At 46.6% G+C, this 26,064-nt stretch overlaps 2 protein-coding genes across 3 annotated transcripts in view; one reads left to right on the top strand and one right to left on the bottom strand.

Moving 5' to 3' along the window:
* Window positions 1–26,064, bottom strand: part of Ift140 (intraflagellar transport 140) — an 80,079-nt gene that overhangs the window by 13,894 nt on the left and 40,121 nt on the right. The gene's annotated exons all lie outside the window — the stretch shown is intronic.
* Tmem204 (transmembrane protein 204) lies at window positions 306–25,944 on the top strand. Its single transcript, XM_005081583.4, has 3 exons — window positions 306–1,228; window positions 11,425–11,580; window positions 24,014–25,944. The coding sequence occupies exons 1-3, from the start codon at window positions 949–951 to the stop codon at window positions 24,256–24,258; spliced, it is 681 nt and encodes a 226-aa protein (XP_005081640.1). The 5' UTR covers window positions 306–948; the 3' UTR covers window positions 24,259–25,944.

Raw genomic sequence — 26,064 nt, 5'->3', positions numbered from 1 at the left:
TAGCACAGCTGTACAGCTGCACAGCTGGCTGGGTTTGACGGCAACAGGTACGAAGATGAGTGTCCTGGCTGGCATCCCTGACTACTCCTATGGGACAGGAAGGTGGGGAGGGGCAGTCAGGGGGTGGGCTGTAGCAAGCCGTTCCCATCAGGAAGCGCATCCTGTTAGTGTCTGGCTCTGTGGCAGGGCTGCTATTTGTTGCAGTTGGCTACGCCCTCCTGCTCACCAAAAACAGCCTCAAAAACAACCATTTCCTCTCTGCTGAGAGACAGGGAAACGGGAGCTCGCTTGCGCGCAGACACACACACACACACACACACACACACACACACACACACACACACTTCCTTGTAGCACGCACACACTGCTTTCCAGGACCTGCCATTTGTGGCAGAGGTACCAAGACAGGCTAGGCAGCAGAGCAGTGGCCAAACCCACACTGCTTCCACAACCCTGCTCTCATCGGACTGGCTCCCACAGGCAGTTCTAAGGAGTGTGACCAGCTGATTCCCACGCTGTGCCTGCCTCCTGAGTTACTCTGTTTTCTACTGCTGTAGGCAAGAAGCACTGCGAACACAGCCTCCCTGGCCTCTGTTCCAAAGAAGACGGCCCACTTACAACTCTGGATTCTCGCTGGTGTGGCCGGTGCCCCAGATTTCTCCCTGGAATGGGTCTCAGGGAGACCAGCTTCAGCACAGGCTTGTCCCTGCTCCAGGTTCAAGAGGGAGGATAAGGCAGGGCTGTGAGCAGCTCACTTGGACCCATCCCATGGGCTTCTCCCCATACCGCCGACATCCTCATGTGCTTGGCTGGAGCTGCTGCATAGCTTCCCAAGGATGAGTGGTGATGTTCTCTAGCTACACCTAGCAGCATCGGCTTTCTCTGGATGCACAGCAGCTGACCGAGACTTGGAACTTTCTCCGAGATAGACAGTACTGGCAGTCAGATATGACTGTCCAGAAACTAGTGGCCACAGCTGTGCTGGTGGCCCTTGTCTCCCTCATCCTTAACAATGCAGCAGCATTTACCCCCAACTGGGTGTACCAGACGCTGGAGGATGGACGCAAGCGAAGTGTGGGGCTGTGGAGGTCCTGCTGGCTGATGGACAGGGGTAAGGGAGGCACAAGCCCTGGGGCCCGAACTGGGCAGGCGGACACACATGACTGCGAGGTGCTAGGATGGGGCTCTGAGTCAGCAGGCTTCCAGGAGTCTCGAGGCACCGTAAAACGTAAGTCTCCGTATTTTTCTGTCACCTTTGGGTGGATAGGGGAGGTTGTGCTCAGGAACCTGGGCCTCAGGCCCACCCTGAAAAGCAATGCCACATAACTCCCCTGATGTTCTTTCTCAGAAATTCAATTCATGTGTCTGAAGGAGGAAAGATGGGTATGCTGATCAAATCAAGACACTGTTACTTGACTTAAAAGAAGTACTACTAAGGAGTGAGACAAGAAGTGTAAGAACACGTGGATGAGTTCTGTCTGTGTTTCTGAGGTAGTCAGGGCCTTTAGGCCAGTGAAGGAGACTCTGGCTGGGATGTCTAGGAGACCAGAGGAAGCACGGGGTAGCAAAGCACAGTGTCACCTCCCCCACCCCATGGTGGCCTTCTCCTTTTCCAGCTCACTTGTCCTGGGGTCTATATACTACCCTGGGAGTGGGAACTTTGAGAGTCCAAGAAAGGGTTGTGTAAATATGAAGATGCTGTCTAAAATAGGCATGTCGGTTAACATGCAAGTTCTTTCTAGATGACAACCCCTAAAACTGACAAGGGGTCTTGGCTACAAACTGTCATGGAGGCTACAGGTCAGGCAGCTCTGTCAGAAGATAATACTGATCTTTAGAAATCATGAGACTTAGGTGGGCACCCCCTCAATGTTACTAAGGGACTTTCTGGAAACCCTGAGTGACATGCCCAGTGCAGCCACCTCAAGCCTGATCCTGGCCAACAGTAGGTTTGCAAGTCAGGTCAGAGAACAGCATCCCCATCTCATAGGCTTATAATAGGGTAGGTCAGCCTCTTCCTTGAGGCCTTTGAAAGTACATGAATGCACTCTCAGAATCTGGATGTCTTGTGGGAGGCCAAACAGCTGCACTTGGGTCTTCATGTGATGTGTCAGGAGAGTGCTCTCCCTCTGCATTCCATGATCATTCTAGCTAGGCAGGAAAGCTAGTAACCTTGAGGTCTCACCAAGCTTCTCATATGGGCTGTGGCTTTGTCCAGGTCTTCTGGGGTGGGGCCAGGTATAGGCTAGGGGTCCTGTCTTATCTATACTTCTCACTAGGCTCTGAAAATAGCAAATTCCATTCTGGATCATAAAGTCTCTGAACAGTTCAGCTCACCCCTGTGATAAGTGTACAGTGCTGTCTCCCTGTCCTGTCTTTTGTGCTCTGGCTGGTGTATCCAGAAGCATCTTGTGTAGACAACACCTTGTTCTTCTCACTCTTCTCCTTCTGAGACCTGTTATCTCAGGCTAACAGAATACAAAGGGTCTCTACGACCTCTGCCCCGTCCACATCTATGTGGCTCCTGCCCTGAGTACCCCACATTTCCCCTCTTACCTGTGCCTTCCTAAGGTTCCTACCTATGTGAGCCTGCTGCTCTACTTGATGAGCTCCCAAGACAATTTAAATATACTTTCCTAGGCTGGGCTGGTGGTGGATGACTGTAATCCTAGCAGTCAGGTGCTGAGTCAGGCTAGCCAGGGCTACATAGTGAGACCCTGCCTCAAAAAGAGAAAAATGAACAAACACTTTTTGCAATTAATATGGCATTTGCAAGTAGCTCATCCTCAATGAGTCTGAGCAGCAACTATTGCTCAAACAACAAAATGACCCTGAAAAGCTTCTTGATAGTAAGTAACAGGATGAAAAATTTGGAAAACAGGCTAAATGGATAATTCTGGTTGCTAACACAGTCGAACACACACTGAGACTGAAGTGCAATAGGAACAAAGCAGCCATCAGTCAGCATTTCCTGAGGGGAAGCTGGTCCCTAACCCCCTGGCTGGGGACAGGACTGTTTGGCTTTGTGCCCAGGGACCAGGAGGTAGAGATGGCGATGCTTGTCTCTTCCCTTTCATCTTCTCTCCATGACCTTTGCTCCCCCTTGTACCAACCACTAAGTCAGCTCGCACACTGTTCTTCATGGACAGAGACAATGGGAACCACATGGCCAGTGATACCTGTTGCCTCCACCTCTGTGGATGTATATCGCCAGCCTGCATGACGACCTGCTACCATTTAAAATCAGACTTATGACCAATCTTGAGACTCTCATGCAAAACCCCACCATGTGACCCAATTGGATCTAAAAACCAGCCCTCTGGGGAGGGACAGCTGCTCAAATTCTGTCATCTAGACAGATGGCACCAGGGTAACATCCTTCATGCCTGAGCAGTGAGTGACACTTTATAAACAATACACTGTGGGCATAGCCGTTGGTGTCACAGGGCTGGCTGTGTGGTTTGCTCACAATTTCATTATGCCTAGGGCACTGAGGTACAAATACAGGACAGGCCACTCTTAGAATTTCCAGACATCCTTGTTGGAGGCATCTGGTAGGGCCACCTCCTGCTAGTCCTGTGCCATGAGTTCTTGCTTTCAGAATACATTGAGTTGGGGTCACTCGGTGCTTTTTGACAGCAAACATCCAAAGGACCGGCCTGAGCTGCAGAATAAACACAGGGGGCATTCCTGACATTCTCAACCCTGGTCTAAGGGCTCTGTGCTCCCAGATGTCATGAGAGCACTGAACAGGAACATGGTTCACATGGGTCAGACTCAGGCCCCCATGTCTTTCCTATGTCATACTGGGACCTCCCCAACAGGGTCATGGGTTTTTTTTTTTTGTTTTGGACCATTCTGTTAAGTGGGACCCAGGACCTCATCACTGACCAGGGACTCTTCTCTCAGAGAGGCTGGGTGTCAGAGACCAAGGGTCTACTTGACTAGTGGAGCCCAGGTTTAGCTTCGCTCTTTGGTGCTCACTTTCTCTGCCTCACTTTTCAGAGCTGTTGTTCTTGGTCAGGAATCCTAAGTCCTTTTTCTGAACTTAGGCTGCACCTGAATAATGAACACAAAGTTGAACCCTGGCACAGATCAGCTGGACCTCCATGCTACCATGGGAGGTAGCCCCTGAGCATCTCTACACACCCTGTGCCATGCTGGACATCAAATATTCCCACCTAGACAGGCTGACTGGCTGCACACTTGGCCTGACAGACTGTTTGGTTAGGCACATTTATGCAGGTGCTCACTGAGACATCTTAGGCTGCGCACACAGGCCCTCTGGGTGGGGGTCAGCAGCTTCAATGAGACTGCTTCTTTCTCAGCAGGGTGGGGATCTGCAGCACTCTGTGATTCAAGGGAAACTCATTCAGTCAGGGAGTGAATGACTTTGTAGAGTCTGTCATGGGGTATGGCGGAACTTAAGCTGCCAGGAAGACGGGGCGAGGAAGACAGCAGAATGGGGAGCAGGGGCAGAAGGGCAGGCCCGCAGGCTGTCTGCACACTCTTCCGGGCTCCATGAGCCGGTCTTCAAGCCTCACTGCACCTTATGCGTGCCGCTTAGTGAGCCACTTGGGTCATTCTCTTTCCAACCTGCTCTGTCATTTATTCAGCTCCTTTCCTGGCCTTCAAGATGAAGCTTGGGATGCCTGTTAGTCTGTTTCTGTACTGTTAACATCACACTGCCACACCTTCCAGTTCTACTATGCTTTGAAGTAGCGGAGTCTCTGGGTGGTTATAGTATATATAGTTATATATAGTTATAGTATATATAGTATATAACTGCGGGTCATGTTCCCATATGGACTTAATGTGTGTGTGTGGGGGGGGCGGGTATCACAGAAAAACTGACAATAGTAAGAGTTTCTGAATGTTCAAAAATCTCAATCTAATGGACAATGCATCTGAGGTGTTTTGGGCAGGGTTCACCTGTGGTTCTGGGTACTTTACTAGAGCCTTGGCTCTGAACATACAGAGTGTGCACTTGGGACTTCCTTGTTTTTTGTGTTCTCATGCCAAACAGTGTCAACAGTTGCTGCCTGAAACACCTCAGCTCGATTTGAAACTCTGTATTTTCATCACTAAGAGAAACATGATTGCTCTTACAGAAACACAATTGTTTCATAATGAGTAGCAAAGATTTTAAATATTTTTCCTACCATCATTCCTCAGCATGTATATATCAAATTGGTACATCTTTGGATTGAATTATAGTAATTGATTCTTTTTCTTTCTTCTTTTTGAGACGAGGTTTTACTATATATATAGCCTTGGCTACTCTGGAGCTTGCTATGTAGACCAAGCAAGTCTCGAACTTAAAGAGATCAGCCTGTCTCTGCCCTGATTGCTAGGATTAAAGATGTGAGCCACCACTCATTGCCTATTTTTCCTCTTTTATAACGTTTGGTTTGCTGACTTGAGTTTCGTTTAAAAAATCATTAAAGAATGATTAAAAATCATTAAAAAATTGATTTTGGATTCTGACAGAATTTTTAACAGTTTCTGAAACTCCTTTAGCCAAACTTCTGCTATCTTGTACTATATATTCACGTGAAACACTCACATGGAAGCTCACAACTATCTGTACCTCTAGTTCCAGGAGATCTGACACCCCACACAGACTTACATGAGGGCAAAACACCAATACACATAACATAAAAATAAGTAAATAATTTAAAATAGACAAGCAGTGTGCTCACACCTTTAATCCCAGCACTTGGTAGGATCTCTCAGTTCAAAGTCAGCCTTATCTAAAAAGCAAGTTCCAGGACAGCCAGGACTATACAGAGAAACCCTATCTCGAAAAAACTAAAACTAAAATAAAAAAAAATATGGGGTTGTCAAGATGGCTAAGTAGGTAAAAGCATTTACACTAAGCCTGAGTTTGATCCTTCCACCCCACATGGTGGAAGGAGAGAACTGATTCCTGAAAATTGTCCTCAGACCTCTACACACCTTCTGTGAGATGCACATTGCTGTACCCCCAATAAATAGGTTAATGTAAATAAAGTTTATAAAAATCAGAATTGTATCAACTCTGAAAAATGAAGATGCTCTACATCCTATAGTACTAAATATCCAACCAAATATTTTTTTGTTTTTTGTTTTTTGAGACAGGGTTTTTCTGTGTGTAGCCCTAGCTGTCCTGGAACTCTCTTTGTAGACCAGACTAGCCTCGAATTCAGAGATAGCCTGCCTCTGCCTCCCAAGTGCTGGGATTAAATGCGTACCCTAGACCATGCCAGGCAAGATTTAATTCTTTATCAATTAAATAATCAGTATAATTCTTTACTAGTATGCAAATAACTAGTATATAAATTTGCTTTTGTCTTTAATAAATGGTAAAAATATATGTATACCAAAGAATTATTTTAAAATGTCTTTATGATTTATTATCAGTAAATGTTTAGCTTGTATCCCTATTTTAGCTACCTATATACCTGAGATATGTATTTCTTAGACAAAAAAAAGTGTTGTGAGGCTAAGCATGGTGGCTCACACCTGCAATCCCAGCACTCGGGAGGCAGAGGCAGGTGTATCTCTGTGAGTTCGAGGCTAGCCTGGTCTACAGAGTGAGTTCCAGGACAGCCAGGACTGTTACACAGAGAAACCTTGTCTCGAAAAACAAAACAAAACAAAAATGAAGACAGGGCTTGTGAGTGGGAGAAGCCCTTTGGGGTGGGGAAGTGCTCAGTGGTTAAGAGCACAAGCTCCCTTGGGCTGGAGAGATGGCTCAGAGCTTAAGACCACTGGCTGCTGCTTCATAGGACCTGAGTTCAATTCCCAGCAACCACATGGTGGCTTACAATCATCTATAATGAGATCTGGTGCCCTCTTCTGGCCTGCAGGCATACATGCAGACAAAACACTAAATACATAATAAATAAATCTTTTTTTTTTTTTTTTGGTTTTTCGAGACAGGGTTTCTCTGTATTGTTTTGGAGGCTGTCCTGGAACTCACTCTGTAGACCAGGCTGGCCTCGAACTCACAGAGATCCACCTGCCTCTGCCTCCCGAGTGCTGGAATTAAAGGCGTGCGCCACCAATGCCCGGCATAAATAAATCTTTAAAAAAAAGAGCACATATTCCCTCATATGGTGGCTCACACCACCTGTAACTCAGTACCAGGAGAGTCCCATGCCCTCTTCTGACCTCTGTGGGTACCAGGCACATACATGGTACACAGATATACATGCAGGCAGATACTTACATAATAAAATAATAAATTAAAAAAGAAGTCCTGATATGTAGGGTAAAAATAACCACACAATAGTTAGGGAGCAGGCCCGAGGGCAAAGTACCTACTGTGAAGGTGAAGGCATGAAGACCAGAGTTCAGTTCCAGAACCCATGGAAATACCAGGTGGGTGTCAGGGCCCCCCTCTAATTCAAATGCCCAGGGTGCAGAGACAGAGGAGTAAACTGGAGAACTACATGAGCTCCTGGTTCAAGTGAAGAGACCTCAGTATATAAGCTGTAAAGTGATCAACCTCTGGTCTCCATACACATGTACATACAAATACAATTGCACCCACATGCCCCAACACATGTGTGAACATGTGCACACCCCATACATACATATATACATGCATACACACACAGATGCACACAAAATAAATCAGCAACACCAGAAGCCCAGTGTACAGATGGCAGAGCATTGTGAAGAATGATGTTGGCACAGGTCATCAGGAATGCTTTTTCAGATTACAGAGGGAGCCTTCTGGAGCGTAGAGCCTGCCCAATGGGCAGGGTACCCTGCAGGAGCACACAGAATTGGGCTGAGCCCCTGTAGTGTGTGGTCATTATCAGGCTATCTGTAAAGGAGGGAGGTGCAGTCAGCAAATCAAAAGAATTGGCCACTGGTCTGAACTCCAGCCACTACCTGCCTGTTACAAAGCCTTACTCTGCTGTGGGAGGTGAGAGCCGTTAGCCCCTGAAACCACACTCCCTGGGCCTCAAAAAAATCAAACCATTCTGTACGAGGAACATTTCCTCCCTCCTCATCTTTCTAGAGTCCAAGATCACACACGCCTATTTTAAGCTGTGCCTATACCTTGAGGGATATTCCTGCTTGACTGTTTCCTACCATGAGTCTTAAGACTGCCAGACCTGCCAAGCGGTATTGGTGCTGGACCCCTTTAGTCCCAGCAATCAGGAGGTAGAGTCAGGTCGATCTGTGAGTTCGAAGCCAGCCCGGTCAACAGATCTGGTTCCAGGACGGCTAGGAATGTTACACAGAGAAACCCTGTCTCGAAACTGCCCCCTCCCCCAAAAAAAGACTGCGAGACCCTAGTTCATCTCTTGCCCTTGTATTAAATTTCTTAGGTTTACTTTTTAAAAATTTTTAAAAATTAAATTAGAAACAATCTTATTTTACACATCAACCCCTGTTCCCTCTCCTTAGGTTTATTTTTATTAGCATGCACACACATGCATGCCATGGTGCATGTCTGAAGGTCAGAGTCCAGCTTTTTTTATTTGGTTCTCTTCTTCCACCTTTATGTAGGTTCTGGAAATCAAAGTCAGGTTGTCAGGCTTTTGTGGCCAGTGTTTCACCTGCTGGTCAATCTCACCAGACCCTACCTCATGCCCCTCTGAAGCATCACCCTGCTGCATTAGGGTCTTCAGTGATCTGGGTTCTGGTTAAGGCAGGGCCCACTGGAGGCTGCTAGCTTTGCTGAGAGTAAACCAAGAAAGAAGCAGTTGCTTGGATGCTCAATGTGGAAAGAAGGATCCAGTGAGTGGCAACTGCCATTGATCTAGTCGCACCTCGTGCTGGTGGGCCAGCAGATGCTCGGGCTGTTTGGATTGCCTGGTAAGCTTAAGAGCTTGTACATCCACACAACTCTTCATATACGCTGGTACACAAGGTTCACTGGTTTTACACCTGCTTGTGCTGCCCCCACATTGGAGGTGGCAAGCTGGAAAGACCTGAGATCTAGAAGGGGTCTCCACGTTCTAAATGACAGGAGAGTTCTCTGCACAGGAAGTAGCTTAAAACACAATGGGCCGGACAGACTGACCCTTGGTGGCAGGAAGTGTCACAAAACCCCTCTATGTAGCCCTGGCTGTCCTGGAACTTACTCCATAGCCTGAATATAAACATGACCCTGAAGGGAGCTGGAATCAGACACCATCCAGCATGTAGCTGGGGTGTGGCACACAGGGCCTTTACAGAATGGCAGTCACATGTCACAGCACCCCAAGAGCAAGTCTATGTTCAGTTCATGTGACAAGATGGCTTCTCTTGAATTGCCATCATGGTCTGAGGAAGGACTCTCAGTGCTTTGTGAGGAGTGGGACAGAAGATCTGTAGGTCTTTATAAGCAGGGCCTTACTTGCTGGTTCACACAAAAGAGGCCACCCATCTTGTGCATGAGATGGCCAGACTCCATGCCTTCCTTGTCCACAGAGGAAGACAATACATCAGTAGCCCTGGAGTACAGGTTCTTCAGGGATCTCAAAATGCCTTTTTCTTTTTTCTTTTTTTTTGTTTTACGAGACAGGGTTTCTCTGTATTGTTTTGGAGGCTATCGGTCCAGCCCAGCCTCGAACTCACAGAGATCTGTCTACCTCTGCCTCCCGAGTGCTGGGATTAAAGGCATGCGCCACCACCGCCCGGCATCAAAATGCCTTTTTCATGTTCCGCTCTTGTATCTCTTGTGACAACATTTATTGTGACCCAATTCTGAAAATCAGTCTTTCAAATCTGGGGAGAATAGCACCTCCAGTCTCCATGGCCTGCTTTGAGCTGAGCACTGACTTATCTGCAACAAGTTTATGGATCAGAGCTCCCTAACCACTGCTAGACCACAAGACAAGGGAGCACATGGCATGCCTCTCCTATGTCCATTCACGGCTTCCTAGCAGTCTCCAGTGATGTATCTGCTGTTGCCCTCGGGAGCAACCTGGGTCAGTGTGCTGGTGTGCCACCATCTCACAGTATGGGCTTTGGCATGGCATTTAATTTGGACCAGATGCCCTCTCCCTCTACAGTTCATCAACCACACTCTGCCTTGTCCATCTCCTCAGACCAGGGTGTGGGGGCATGGAGCAAAAGAAGGGGAGGCAAGCTGACCATGGTGACACACACCTTTAACCTCAGCACTCAGGAGGCAGAGGCAGGTGGATCTCTAAGTTTAAGGCCAGCCTGATCTACAGAGCAAATTCCAGGATAGCCAGGACTACATAGAGAAACCCTGTCCCCAAAACAACCACAAAAATGTATAGAGAGAGCGGGGGTGGGGAAGGCAAGCACAAAGGTTGGAGCACCACTCTAGCTGCTGGTAGAATGGCCCTCAGAGGCATGTAGGGTGGGTGCCTAAGTTCAGCAGACCCCAGTCTGGTTCCTGCTCTGTCCTTTGCTGGTAGAGGCCTAGTAATGACACTTAATGTTATAGGCTCAAGTCTTTTATCTATAGGAAGGAGAGGTAACAATGCTGAGTTTTAAACTGGGTGTGGTACCCCATGTCTTTAATCCAGCACTTGTAAGGCAGAGGAGGGGGAATCTGTGAGTTAGAGGCCAGCCTGGTCTACAGAATGAATTCCCAGGACAACCAAGGCTATGTAGAAAGACCCTGCCTCAAAAACAACAATAATAACAACGACTCCACAAAAACAAAAACCCCCAAATTAAAACCAAAACCAATGTTGAGTTTTTGTGTATCTGGACAGTAAGTGGGGACAGCAGCTGAGAACCCATAGGCTCAATCCAAAGCAAGAAACCCTCTGCTGTTGCCGGGACTTCCCTTCTAGTCCACCTGAGTGAAAAAGGGGACACCAGGGGATAGGGTGATGGCTCAGTGAGTAAACAGTTGGCTGTGCAAGATCAGAATTTGCATCTTTGGCACTTACAATAAACCTGTGTGTAGTGGAGTGTGCCTGTAACCCCAGTGCTGGGAAGGCAGAGACAGGAGGATCCCAGGAGTTCAGTGGCCAGCCAGTCTAGCCAAAATGATGAGATATAGAAGCAATGAGACCCTATTTCAAAAAATAAGCTAGAGAGCAAGAGACAAGATACTTGATGTTAATCTCTGGCCTCCATGTGCACATACTTGGCAAGTTTACCACTCCCCAGTACCGTCTGTACACACATGCATGTACCACACACACTTAGACTCAAATCACAGAGCAGCATTCCAGTCCAGGTGGGATGTGACCATTGCAGTCAAGCTAGGGGGGTCCTTAAATGGCTGGGAAGAGGACAGGAAAGCATGAAGACTCCAGAGTAGGTGAGGTGCTTCCAGAAAGTTCTGTTTACAGAAGTTACTAGCTGTTTGTGTTGCTTTTTGAAAGGTTCAATAGAGGCCCAGAAAGGGAGTGGCTGTCTTTGAAGATGAGTGTGACCAGGGCCATCTGACTTGGCTCTTTCCTAAGTGGCTCACCTTACTGACCACCTTCCTTCCCTCCTTTTGGCCCACAGTACAGTTTGACATGATGCGTGCTTGCAACCTGGTGGCCACAGCTGCGCTTGCTGTGGGTCAGCTAACCTTCGTCCTTGGGCTGTCGGGCCTGCCCCTGATGTCACCAGAATCTCAGTGCTGGGAGGAGGCAATGGCCGCTGCATTCCAGCTGGCAAGTAAGTACCCAGGGTGGGCAGATTAGACACACTGTGGCCCCCATAAGGCTTGCAGACTTGCTGGGCCTTTTTGATATCATGGAAGGGGAGTACCCCACCGCCTTGGGTGGCTTGAGGTATGGTTGCAGGATTTTTATTTGTCAAGCCCATTTCTGTTTTAAAGGTGGTTCTAGCATACTGAAGTAAGTTGTTCTGCTTTTCCAAGACTATAGAATCTCTACCATATTTGTCTTTCTGTATGTCAGTGTGCTCCCGATGCCAGTTAGAAGCAGATGGTGAAGAGCTGGTTTATCTGGACAGAGGTGGGACACAGCCTCAGCCTGTCCCAGCCCACCTAGCTGATGGCCACAACAGAAGGCAGGTTTTTTTTGTTTTTTTTGTAAGTGAGGCTTCCTGGGGCCTGACCTAGGCTCAGCATACTACTCATCACCAGAAAGAAGCTCATGTAAACATGTTATACATAGCCTGAGTGGACAACAGATGCCCACCCATCCATGCATACATGCTCCTATCTTGGCTGTAACACAGATGCAGACCATAACCTGGCCCTGCATGGCATTGGGTCATCAGAGGGCAGAGCTGCCACAGTACTGCATCAGCCACCCGCCTGTCTAGTGGGGATACTGTGTGCAAGATTAGACAATGTGGGAGCAAATTTGCTGTTATTTGTTTGCTTGCTTGCTTTGAGACAAGATCTCACTATATAGCCCTGGCTGGCCTGGAACTCGTTAGGTAAGCGAGGTTGGTCTTAAACTCACAGAGATTCACCCGCCCTGCCTCCTGCCTCCATGCACCGCTATGCCTGGCTGAAAATTTGCTGTTTTTAAAGGGTAAGAGTGGTGTTATCACAAGAAATGATCCACAGAACTGTGGAAGGTTTAGACTAGTGGTAGATGTCATGGCAGCTGTCCAAATGTGACTCACCTCCCTATGACCAGGAGTTCCATTGCTCCGTCCTGTGGGCTCAGAGCTGTTAGGATCATGAACAACTAGGTGAAGTTCAAGCCTCTTGCAGCTCACTGAGGATGTCAGCTATTCAGTCTACAGACAGAAACAAGGCCCACAGGTGCATAGGAGCAGGGTGTGGACACTCTTAGGCGACCTTTCCTTTTTGGTCTAGAATGCCAGCCATTCCTGTATCCAGTGTACACTCCTAACAGGGGAAACGGCAGGAAGTCCGAAGTGAATCATTCTAGGAATAATGGATCCTGGGCCTTTATCTTTCTTGAGAAACAGTTTCCAGAATGAGGTTGACCGGTATTTATGTACTAGAGAACGCCTGGTGGGAGTCAGGAAACCCTTCTACCCTGAATGCTAAGAATAGTGTGGCGGAATGGTCCTGGGAAAGTCACTTCCCTGTGGTCAGTCAGAGGCAGGAAGGGGTGGGGGTGGGGGCTTGTGAGAATGGGGAGGACTGTGGAAGAACCCAGGACTCAGTGGCAGGGTTGTATCCTGGCTCTACCAATGTGAATGTGAGCCAATCACTCCTGAGCCAGCTGCGGTTTACCCAGCTGCAATACAAGGTCATTTCTGTGACTCCCACTGGATATGAGGAACACTGAGATGAGACACACAGATGTGACTGAGGGTCAGTCCTGCCCTGATCCCACCTTCACCACTGAATGTACAACATGGGACATGTTTGTAAGTTTTTCACTTTGCCCTCTACTGACACAAAACAAACAGCTCTTCCCACTGAAGTGAGGGCCTCCACCATCTGAACCCATCCTCTCAAGAAGGAAGAGGAAGGTTTTGAAAACATCAAAGGGAAAGCTGAGTTTTACAAAGATGCCTTGCTAGGAATGCATGTCTTTAATCCCAGCATTCTAGAGACAGAGGTAGGCAGACACCTGTGAGTTCAAGACCACCTGGTTCTACACAGCAAGGTCCAGGCCAGTCAGAGTTACATGGTGAGACCCTGTCTAAACCACCACCCCCTCAAAATAACAAATAAAAAAATTAAAAGACATCTTAGTGGCAAAAAAGAAAAAGAACAATAGTTCTTTCCTTGTTGTTTATTTTGCTTCTGCAATAGTTCTTGACTGTGGAACTACTTCCAGTGTGATAATAAACCCAACTGCTGCCTTTCTTCCTCAAACATCCTAGAGACTCTTACTTGGAGCCATCAGAACTTGCCAGGGTCTGGTGGCAGGACTGACAATGGCTTCCTGTAAGCATCTGTTTCATGAGAAAATAGCATTGCTTCCAAATACTCATTGAAAAAAATCAAAGTGAGGAAAACTTCCATTAACTGAAATTCAGTTATCTTTGGCAGTCTTGGAAGGGATGTATCAGTGCCTCCTGAAGGGTGCTGGGGTTAGTACACCCCTACTTTGAGTATTTTAAAGTCAGCACAACCTCTGGAGAGGCTAGACCATCTCTGTGGAGACCAGTGGAAAACGCCAGAGCAACGAGGGCGGTGGTCCTGGGGCACTTTGGGAAGCTTCTGTGCCTCCCAGCTGACTACCATCCTGACAGGTCTGTTTTGCCCAAAAAGGAAATGCATTTGGCCTGTTTAGACTGTGTCATTGACAAACAGTACAAGAGCAGCTATGTGCCTTTCTTCTGTCACACTGCTAATTTTAGAGCTGGGTTTTTTCCTGTGCTTGGGTCTGTTTTAAAGCCAGGGAGAGACTGTGGGGCGCCAGGATGTCCTGTCACAGGACGAGGAAACGCCTGCTATTACCTGTTGTCAAGCGGACCCGAGTCCCAGTGCTGGGGCGAGGTGGGTGGGCATGGGGGAAGAAGATACTAATGAAAGAGGAAAGTCTGTGGGACTGACTGAGGAGGCTGAGAAACCCTGGCAACCAGCAGAAGCAACAAACTGAGGGGGGGGGGCTCCCTGTCTGCCTGTGCTCTCACTTGCTATGCACTCCACATCTCTGGGCAGCAGGGCCATATTCAGCACAGCCCTAGTAAAAGAACTATCCTCTCCCCTGCAAGAAGTGCAGCTCCGTGGGTCAGCAACGTCAGGGACAGTCATGTGAAGCTACTGTTTTCATGGGTTGCCAGCAGTTGCAACCCTTACATACTCAACCCAGTACATGCAATGGCATTTCCAAGTTCTGCTGAGGACTGTCCAACTGAAAGTTGGATAAATTCCTTCATGACCCCTAATTCCATTCCCTCAACACTGTCTGCTCACTGAAATTCTAAACTTTTCCCTGTGACAGCAGCATGTTGTGTGTCTGTCAGGCAGATAGGTCCTAAGACAGAGTTCAACAGAGAAAGTGTCCACCAAAGTCTTGGGGAGACAAGGAGGGGAGGTGCCTCTGACAGTATTTCCGTTACTATCAGGCAGCTCCACACAGGCTGTCTTGCTCTTTCTACTTTCTTTTTCTCTCATTCTCCTCCCTTTTTGGCTTTCTGTGGTAACTAGCACAGCACAGATTTAAAAATGCCAGGGTTTCCCATGGTCTCCCACCCAAGGGTCAGGCTGGTGAGGTCAACACTATCCCTTAGTCATGCCAGTGGGGCACTGTTTATACATACAAGGGCTTATGGCATCCTCCCTATGGAATGCCAGGCTTAGAAAGCTCTACCGTTTATTTTGGAAGGCAGAGAGACGAGAGCTGAAGGTCTCAGAAATGACAGAGACTGTGTAATCCTGAAGGCCATGCTGAATTCTTCAAAAGCTCTTCTTCTATACCCACTACCATATTATTTATATAATCCATTTCTAAATCTTTTTGGACAATGGCAGTATATAGTAAAAACAAACAACAAAAAACCCCAGAAAACTAAAAAGTCCTAACCATGGCATATAGTCATATAGTACCAATTTGTCTTCCTGATGCCCAGGGGCATCCAGGGAGAATGTGGGTTGTATTAAGTTATTTCATAATTAATTATTTTATTTAGAACTGCTTTCACGGTGGAATCTAACCTTTCTATTCTCCAACATGGTGTGTGTGTGTGTGTGTGTGTATGTGTGTGTGTGTGTGTGTGTGTGTGTGTATGTATGTATGTATGTGTGTGTGTGTGTGTGTGTGTGTGTATGTATGTATGTGTGTATGTATGTGTCCAGGGCTTTGTGCATGTAAGATAAGGGCTTTACCACTGAGTTACAACCTCAGCTATTAAAAAATAAAACTTTTTTTTTCACTTAATGTGTTTTGAGATGGAGTCACGTTAGGGGCCCAGGCTAGCCTAGAGCTCTCCATGTAGATCCCAATGGCCTGGAACTCACTATACATATAGTCCAGGCTGTCTCCACACTGGACTTCTTCCTGCCCTATCTTCTAAGTGATTACTAAAGCACGCATCACCACACCCAACCTCGGCCTTTGGCTCTTTGAGAAAGTCTCTTGTCATGAAGTTTAGGTTGGTTTTCAATTTGCTATGAAGCTTGTGTTGGCTTCAAACTCACAATACCCTCATATTCCCTTCTGAGTGCTATGTGACTTGCATGTCCCATCATACCTGGTGAGTAAGTCCTCTTTTATGGAAGCTTATCAATAAGCCCAGGTCTTGTGTGACACAGTTTTGGTTGTCTGAAACTGGTGAGCTTGTACTTGCCCATTTCTGACTGCATGCACTCTGACTTCCACAGCTCAGCCTTTGCAAAGCCCACTTACAAAGTGTGTTTTACTTTACACTTATTAGCCAATGGATGCTAGCAGCCACCAAGATCACTTTCAACACTGGGCTCTGGTTTGTTCCTTATCTCTTGGCTCAGCCTAGCACTTGGAAGGCAGAAGTAGATGGATCTCTGTGTTAGAGGCCACCCTTGTCTACATAGCAAATTTAGGGCCAACAAGGGCTACAACATAAGACTCTGTCTCAAAACCAACAAATGAACAAACAACCTCCCTACAAACTAACTACCAGAGCCTCTCCCACAACACACATGCTGGTTTCCTTTATTCTTTGCTGGCAACTGTGAGGTTCTTTTAATGGCAAGACTTAAGACACACTCAGGGCTGTTTAACATTCTTGAGGAGGCTGTATTGCTGGTCTTTACTGAGGGTAGTAAACACTAACTGAAATGGTGTCTTGTGAACTGGTGGGAAATCTGATGTTTTCTTAGACTTATTGATCTTGTCAAGGCAAGGTATGTTTTGCCTAGACTTTGCTTGGTTCTTTATCTGATCCTCTAGTGCCACTCTGCATCCTAGTTCTACCTCATCTCTCCTCCCTTTATTCCTTCCCCAGCTGAGTCACTGGGACTTTTACAAGAAGATGATCCTTTGCTCCTCAATGCTTTAGCTCCTCCTACTAGAAAGAACCATTTGGATAAAAAACTCAGCCTCATGTCATGTTGTGCTGGGTCTCTTAACACAGGGGTTTCAAGACCAGTGATGAAAGAGGCAGAGGCCTGGCTTGCATTTTTCCCGTGTTGCATATACATGCTGGACATGCCAACACTAGTAGTGTTTGCAACTGTCCCTTTGTCAGTATGCTTGTCAGACTCCAGTCATGTCCCATCTAAGGCACAGGACTTTGCTTACTCAACTGAAGAGGAGCACCAGAGGTCAACCCCGGTGTCTTTCCTGATGCCACCTGTGTGTGTGTGTTTGATAGTCACTCCAAAAGGAAGACCTTGTGACAGAAGCTTAGGCCCCAGGAAGATGGCAGGAAGGAAGAAAAGAGAGGAAAGGGACGCTCTCCACTGTGCTGGAATTCACACCGCCCTCCGCTGGCCATCGCACAGGAAGAGGCTGTTTGCTTTGGCAACACAACTTCATAGAGATGGAACTGATCCCATGTGCAGAACAGGGAGCTTGCTGAAGCACTTCCCTTTGGTAGGTTTCTGACAGGGTGATTACATCACTGAGAATCTGGGGGAGAGAAGTCTTCAGGGAAAAGGACACGGAGGAGAAAGGGAGCCTCCTTTAGGGACTAATGTAGTTTAGGGGTAATAGAAGTAGGACTCCAAGCTGAAAGCTAACCTCAGCTTACTGGTCCATCTCGGTTTACCTCTCTCAAGCACAGGAGGCCCCACAAGTAGAAGCTAGCCTTATTTCAGAATAATGTCTGTAGTACAATATGCTGAGCCAGCTGACTCCAGGTGCCTTCTCACAAAGGACAAGGACAAGGCCTCATGGAGCAAGCCAGTAAATTCATGTCTCTGCTTTCCCATGTTTTCATTTGCTTTTTATTGATGACACGTGGAACAAGGGGGTGATTTCTTCATATCATATACATTAGCTCATAATCTGTTGGCTCAGGGCAGGACTTGGATGGCAGCCGACTGCAGGAGCTGCAGGATGCTATAATAGCTATGCCTCTTACAGTGTATCAGGTCTCCTTTTTGCAGGACACATGTCCCTGGGCTGGCCTTGGTACACCTAGCTCCCTGTGCTGAGATTTCCTAGAAGGCTACTCCATATTGGGGATAAACAGACTATTCCATTTCCCCTTTGTGTTCAAAGTTGATCTATGACAAAACTGAAGCTCATGTTCATCTTTATACAAAATGAGTGACATGCAAAATGTTTGCTTTTGCTTGAGAGAGGGTTTCTGTGGATAGCCCAGGCTGGCCTGGAACTCAAGGTCCTCCCATCCCTGCCTCCCTAGTGCTGGAATTGTAGGTTCGTGCCACCACATCAGCATCCATATGAGAATTTATTACAGTTATTCTTTTCCACTGGGGACATCCTAGACTTTCTTTTTTTTTTTTTTAATAAAAGAACAAATTGTACTCCAGTGAGAAAAGTGAGATACCTGGAACTCATTCTGTCCAGCCCAGGCCAAATACTGCTGGGTTCCCATGACTACTGATGCAAAAGGCGAAGAACTGTCTTTTGATATTTTTTTCAGACAGGGTTTCTCTATATATCCCTGGCTATCCTGCAACTCACTCTGTAGACCAGGCTGGCCTCAAACTTAAGAGATCTGTCTGCGTCTGCCTCTTGAGTGCTGAGATTAAAGGGTTGCGTCACCATCGCCAGGCCTTTTTTTTAAAACCTAGGTTTTGTGAGGGAATTGAACTCAGGTCCTCATATTTGCATTGCAGGTATTTTGCCAACTGAGCTACCTACCTGGCCCAGATCTACAGTTTTTATCTTCCAACTTTTATTTTCAGGACATAAAGGGCTATACCAGGTCTTTTATGCACATTTGAGTTTACATTTCTTTAATTAATTTCTCAGTACAGTGCCTTTTCATCTTATATGGTGTTCCTGGAAGCAGATACAGTCTCTGAAACTTTAGTTTGTGTACATGATAAATATATGGGAGCAATATATTAGGCTTACACACATACTATGCTGGAGCTAAGAAAAGAAGGGCTGCAGATTCTGCTTAATGGTAGGGCACTTGCTTATCAAGCACACTTCATCCCATCACAACCCCCCCAAAAAAAAAGGGAAAGGAAGAAGAAATAAGAAAGAAAAACAACTCAGCAAAATAATAGTTAAGTGAGTCTGATGCTGGCGAATGCCAGGCAGGTAGAGCTTCTGCTTTCTATCTTGCTTCTTGTGCCTTCCCCAGTAGGAAGGATACTGGCCTCTCACAGTTAGTATATGCTTAGCTCTTATGCTGTCAGGAAGAGGAGCTCTGCAGAGAACTGCTGTGGGATTGGGAGTCTGGTCTGGTCTGCTGCCTATACTGACTATCTGCCAAAGGACTTTGTGTTTCTTTCTTTTCTTTTTCTTCTTTTAATCAGGGTTCAATGACCACATCTCCTGACATGATAAGAAACCATTTGGGTGGATGGCTTCCTCAGATGGATACCCTTGGACAGAACTGTAGATTTATCATCTGAGAACAAATCATTAGCTGACTGTGAGCTCCAGGACTAGTGTCTAACATGGTCCTTAGGAGACTCAGCAAGCGGTGACTCAGTCATGTGAGACTAATTCTGACCATCCTTTAAAATCAAAGTGGCTAGGTGCTGTTGGCACACACCTTTTATCCTAGCACTGGGGAGACAGAGGCAGGCAGATCTCTGTGTGTTCAAGGTCACCCTGGCCTACAGAGTGAGTTCCAGGACAGCCAGGGCTACACAGAGAAACGCTGTCTTGGAGGAAAGGAAAAAAAGTGTTATTTTGTAGATTCTGCAAGGTGCCAGCGCCAGCATGGCCTTTGCTCAGTCATGGCCAGCAGCAGGGTAACTCAAAAGCTTAGGCAGGCATTCCCTTACTCCTTTTCTACAGGTTCACACCATTGCTTTGCATCTGCTGTGATTTGTCTCAAATTATTTGTTTTGTTTTTTGTTTTTGTTTTTACGAGACAGGGTTTCTCTGTGTTGTTTTGGAGGCTGTCGGTCCAGCCTGGCCTCGAACTCACAGAGATCTACCTGCCTCTGCCTCCCGAGTGCTGGGATTAAAGGTGTGGGCCACCACCGCCCAGCTTTTGTCTCAAATTATTTACTTAGCAAATAATTACTGACAGTCCTTGGGATGGAGGAGTTCTGGCACCAGGGACAAGGGAGATAGAAGCACAAGGAGTGGCAAGAGGGGACCAAGCACTATAAGAGCCAAGGGACGGACACAACTCCAAACTAAATCTCTCCTAACCATGAAGTAGCAGGGACAAGAGCTGTGGCTGAGTTGTGGAAGCCACAGGTAACAGGGGAAGAGGTGTTGGAACAGGCAGGGCTGCCATGCTGAGGCGCAGTCACATTCTAAGGCATCAGGAAGCATTTTCTACATGGGGATGACACACGTTTTGCTCTAAGAAGATTGCAGTGTCAGCCAATACAACTACAGAACTCAGACCATGGAGCAGGTCACCTGCTGCAAACCCTGCAGCAGGAAGAGCTTGTCCCTGCAGAATCTGAATAGTTGTCCCTAAATCTGTTGACATGTTTCACTGTGACACACCCATATAGAGGTGTTAGAGCAGGGGTGATTCCTATATGTGTGAAAGACTGGCCCTCAAGATGCCCTCCCTCAGATGACCCCTTTAGCATTGGTCCAGTTACACCAGACTTTACTGACCATTTTATAGCCTGTGTATTTTCTGGAGATGCAGCTGAGCCTGTATGTGGACTGTTTGGAGACTGACTGGTTGTATTCTTGTGATGTCCTCCTGGGCCACCACATCTGAGGTTTTCATCCCTTTTCTCTGCTGATCTGCAGTTCACCCAGGGCTCATCTTGGAGGAGGCTGAGTTGGGTCATGACTACATGAGTTTCATGTTAAATGTTCCTGGAAGTGCAACTCTGGACCCCAGGGCCATAGCACACTATTCTTGCAAGCCTTGATTAAAGCAAGTCTCTCTGTCATACATGTGCCAACACTTGGTGTTTTCTCCTTGCTAAGTTCCCTAGTCCCATGAATACACCTTAGTCCTTACTAGAAGGTTCAGGATCATCCAAAAATTTTAATCAAAGTTTCCAGAGAGTACTACTACTACTACTTCTTTTTTAAAATTTTATTTAACTTATTTATTTTATGTGCATTGATGTGAAGGTGTCAGGCCCCCTGGAACTGGAGATACAGACAGTTGTGAGCTGTCATGTGGGTGCTGGGAGTTGAACCTGTGTCCTCTGGAAGAGCAGCCAGTGCTCTTAACTACTGAGCCATCTCTCCAGCCCCTGCTACTACTTCTTTTGAAAGGAAATTTTCTGGGCAGTGGAGGCCCACACCTTTAATCCCATCATGTGAGAGGTAAAAACAGCAGGATCTTTGTGGGTTCGAGGCTAGCCTGGTCTACAAAGAGAGAGCCAGGACAGCAAGAGCTACACAGAGAAACCCTTTCTCAAAAAAACCAAAAGAAGGGGAAAAAGGAATTCTTTAAAAAAGATTTTTAACCATTTAAAAATTATGTGTATATGTGTGTGTATCTGTACACTTAGGAGTGCAGGTACCCAAAAGGAGTCCAGAAGAGAATGCTGTATCCCCTGTGGCTAGAGTGTCAGGCACTTGTGAGTCACCTAATATGGATGCTGAAAACAGAACTCAGGTCCTCTGCTAGAGTGGCAGTAACCTCTTACTAACCACTGAGCCATCTCTCCAGCACCAGGAAAATTTTTTTTGCTTATTTGTTTTGTTTAATTTTTTACTTTTTTGAAACAGAGTTTCTTTGTGTAGTCCTGGCTGTCCTGGTACTCAATCTACAGACCAGGTTGACCTCAAACTCACAGAGATCCACCTGACTCCGCCTCCTGAGTGCTGGGATGAAGGGTGTGTGCCACCACTGCCCTGAGTCTTTTTTAAAAATATCATTTTGTGTGTATGTATAATGTGTGTGTAGGAGTGTGCATGGCATGTGTGAAGGTCAGAGGACAATTTTTGTGGAGTTGGTTGTCTCTTCCTACCTTTATATGGGTTCTAGGGATTGAATTTCAATTGTCAGGTTATGTCGTTGAACAGCAAGTGCCTTTACCTGCTGAGCCACCCTACTGGATCCCCCATCTTATTTTTTGAGACAGGATTTAAAGCTGGGTCATTGACACTGAGCCTGGAGCTTGCCCTTTAGGTTAGACTGGTTGGTAATGTGTGTTTTTCTCCTTCCTCAGGACCCTTCTGTCCCCATCCCTTACAGTTACAGGCTCACACTGCCATGTCTGGCTTTTCTATGGGTTCTGGGAATCTGAATTAAGGGCCTCATGTTTGTACGGCAAGCATTTTACCCAATGAGCCACTTCTCCAGCCCTATCAAATTCTAAAAATGTTCCTTAGCATGCACAGCCCGGAAGAGAAACTTGGGTAAAGGAGAGCAGGTGGGTAGACATTTGGTAGCAACTGGCTCCTGCTGCTTGGCCAAGTTTCTTCCTACTTGCCCACCCTCTTGGCAGCTTTCTGCTTGGCCTTATTTCGTGTCCTCCTTTGTTTATCACTTATTGCTTTAGAAGACACGAGCTGGCAACCTGTGTACCCCAGTCTGCCTCAATTTCAACTTCCTCTCAGTCTTGAAAGAAGCATAAAAAATTCCTTTGGCGGTTAAACATGTCCAAAGACATGAGAACGCAGACACAGACTGAAAGCATTTCTGCATACACTAGACAGAACACCAGTTCCAAACGCTTACTCTATTAACATAAATGCCTGTAGCATGAAGCTGTGAACAGAAGCCTCACTCTTCACTGGTAGGGAAGTTGCCTCCGAGCAAGCAGTCAGTACAATGGAATGTAGTGTATATGTGTGTGTTTGTATGTGTGTGTGTGTTTGTCTCCTAGAACTTGCTCAGAGATCCACCTGCCTTTGTCTCCCAAGTGCTGGGATTAAAGACTTGAGCCACCACACCTAGCTTGGAACACAAATTTTAATAGCTTTTCATGTATAAAAAATTCCACAAAGTACCACAATCATTATGGACATGAATTTTAATAATTTAGGACAAGATGGGGGAAGCAACTCTTTCAGATTCTTTCCAGAAGGTCCAGTGAGGATGAGGTAACAACGGCTATGTAAGCTGCTATCCCCCATCCTTTCAGTCTCTGTCTCTCTGTCCCTGACTTGTCTGTCTGTCTTAATGCTGCTCTTTGCTCTGGGACCACACAGGGCCCTCATGATTTTTGTCTTCCAAGGATACAGTGGTGGTTTTGTGAGTGAATGGAACATTCACAACCTACAGATGTCAATATGCAGGGCTGTAGAGGGACAGCAGCAGGAGTTCTACTTAATCAGACCAGCTTTGGATAAACCTGAGGGGCTAGTGTTTGACCTAGACCAACTCCAGTGATGGGACAATCCGGTGCTTTGCATACAGGAAAGACCCACTAGAGGGCTGGAGGAGGGTGTTTCTTGGGGAGGAAGGGGGATTGATCTGTGGTAGGGACAATATGGAATCACTGTGTCCTCCGACCTTCCCCAGGCCTCTGTTTCTGCCCTGCCCTTTTCATTCTTGCTCCCACAGCTGAGCTGAGCCCCATAACCTCCCAGGCCTTGTGAATCTCAACAGCTGTCTCCCACGAACAGCTTCTAGGAAGCAGCATGGTAAAGTCTCTACCCACCGAGACCTACAGATCTCCCAGTGCTGTCTTCTGTACCAAGCAACTGTGTCCTCATATCCTAGTTGACACAGTCTGGGCAGAAAACTGAAACGTTCCTTTTATAAGAACCAATAAGATCAAGCCCAGCACTTGGGAAGCAGAGGCAGGGGGATCTCTGTGAGTTCAAGACCAGCCTGGTCTACAAGAGCTAGTTCCAGGACAGCCTCCAAAGCCACAGAGAAACCCTGCCTCGAAAAACAAAAAACAAAACAAAACAAAAAAAAAAAAAAAAAAGGAAATCAGAGGTATCTGAACTCAGTTTAACAAAATGATGGTTGGCTCTGTCTGGGGCTGGGAAAGCTGCTTTCCACATATGGGGACTACAGAAGCCATACTGACCCTGAAGAGCAGACCTGATACCCAGAGGTTGATGGGACAGGGACCTTCAGTACTGAATTCTCCTGCAACTACCTGGAGTTATAACCTAGCTGTAACCTCCAAGTACAGAGGTTGCAAGAGATAAGAAGGCTCTGCTCCCATCCTAGGAGGACAACACTGAAGGACAAGGACACAGATACAAGTTATTAATCGATTCTCTCCTCTCTGTAGGCTTTGTGCTGGTCATCGGACTGGTGACCTTCTACAGAATTGGTCCTTATACCAACTTATCTTGGTCTTGCTACCTGAACATTGGTGCCTGCCTTCTAGCCACCCTGGCGGCTGCGATGCTCATCTGGAACATTCTTCACCGGAGGGAGGACTGCATGGCACCCAGGGTGATTGTCATCAGCCGTTCTCTGACAGCACGATTTCGCCGTGGCTTGGAAAATGACTATGTGGAGTCGCCATGCTGAGAATACCCTTATTGGGACTTTATGAATAACCGCTGTAATGTCATAGTCTAGAAACCAATAGCCTGTCCCAAGCTCTGCTTGTGCAGAGGTGTGGGGTGAGTCTGGGTTACCTATATATACATATGTATGATACTTATGTACATTTATTATGTTACATATGAATATATTATGTGTCTACATGCCATGTGTGCCACCCTGCTTCTGACACAATCTTCCTTGGCCAGCACAGTACAGTTTCATATCATGCAGGTTTAAAAGGTGGAGCCTAGACACTGAGGCAGGGAAGGAGGCAGTGTGGGCACCTTGCTCTCCACCTCCATTTGGGATTAATTTATTCTGTATCTACTAAGATGGCATCCCTGGTTTACTTTTATAAAGCAGAACATCCAGGAAGCTTTTCATGAAGGGTCTGAATGAAAGAGAACTCATGACAGGTGGTAATGGTTTAGGCCAGAATCAGGTAATGGTTTAGGCCAGAATCAGTTTCCTCCTATTTGTCTAAGTTAAAATACACACAAGCCTCTGAACTGTGTCTAAAACTTGTGCTTCATAAACCCCATCCGTATTTCTATATTTCTCTGAGACTTTGGTGAGATGACACTAAAAAAGACCTCCTTAAGGATCCAGAGGAGACACATACCCCAATTCAGGGTTTGTGCAACCCAGAAGTCCACATCTGTGAAGTCCATATTCCCGCACCCTGAAAATAGGGCTGTCACAGTGCATTAACAAACAGGATGGAAAGGATGAAACCCAATAGCTTTTCCCAGGAAACCTTTGGCCTCCCTCCAGCTAGGGCAGGATAGGCTATTGGATACCTCCAGGGGCCATGCTGCTTTCAGACAGTCTGTGGCTCCCCAGAAAATGTATCAAACATGTAACTCTGGAGTTGAAAATGGTCCACAGAACCCAGAGCTGCCTGCCCACATCTGTGACCAAGGCCCTGGTGCATCCTTGCTAGATAGCTCATCATGGCATATTCAACAAGAGGAAACTGGCACTATCAGGACATGAAAGCCAGGAGTGAGCTGCCCTCCTCTGCCTGCATCTCCTAATAAACGCCAATTTTGTTGCTTTCACTCTTCTAGTGACGAAGGTTGATCAGTTTATATTCTGAAGCCCATCCTGTACCAAAGCTTTATCTTTAGTCAGAACAAACAGTGAAACACTTGAAGAGACGATGATGACATATAAGCATTTACAGACTGGCCATATGTAACACTCAGCACACTGTAGAAACGAGCAAGTACGTGTCCACGGTACAGCACAGATTCAGGCATTTGGCTATGACTTCCTCCCACCTGTCTCTCCCTATGAGACACACACAGTAGTATTGTGTACATGTCTATATGAAGCACACTAAAGGTCTACCAGTGGCCATGCAGTCTGCTTTCCGCTGTAATCATGTCCACAGTAGATGAAAGCTATCCAGGAAAGATTGGGCTATGATGTTTAGCCTTGTGGGTCACCTCCAAATTAAATGTCTACATGGCCAGTGTGGGGGGAAAAACCTCCTAACTGTAATAAAACCAGGCCTCAATAATTTTCACAGTAGATGAAGGTTCCATGATATCTTGAAAAGTACAATCTGTGCTTCAAAATAATCACTGTATGTAAGCTGAGGCAGGGAATTTATTCCAAGCATTTCTTTTCTTCTTTAAAAAAATATAATTTATTTTTATTTTATGTTCACTGGTGTTTTGATTGCATGCATGTCTGTGTGAAGGCATCAGACGCCCTTGTACTGGAGTTACAGACACGTGTAAGCTGCCATGTGGGTGCTGGGAACTGCACCAGGTCCTCTGA

This window comes from Mesocricetus auratus, unplaced genomic scaffold (genome assembly GCF_017639785.1).
Source record: "Mesocricetus auratus isolate SY011 unplaced genomic scaffold, BCM_Maur_2.0 Super-Scaffold_100007, whole genome shotgun sequence".
Taxonomy (NCBI): Eukaryota; Metazoa; Chordata; class Mammalia; order Rodentia; family Cricetidae; genus Mesocricetus; species Mesocricetus auratus.
The sequence above is the reverse complement of the archived record's forward strand: the minus strand, read 5'-3'. Positions and strand labels throughout refer to the sequence as shown.

What these genes read in the sequence shown, in the direction of transcription:
- Tmem204 (XM_005081583.4), top strand. Translation starts at nt 949, where the DNA reads ATGACTGTCCAGAAACTAGTGGCCACAGCTGTGCTGGTGGCCCTTGTC. An exon ending in GTCTCGAGGCACCGTAAAAC is followed by an intron (nt 1,229 to 11,424) that starts GTAAGTCTCCGT and finishes TTTGGCCCACAG; the next exon opens with TACAGTTTGACATGATGCGT. An exon ending in CGCTGCATTCCAGCTGGCAA is followed by an intron (nt 11,581 to 24,013) that starts GTAAGTACCCAG and finishes TCCTCTCTGTAG; the next exon opens with GCTTTGTGCTGGTCATCGGA.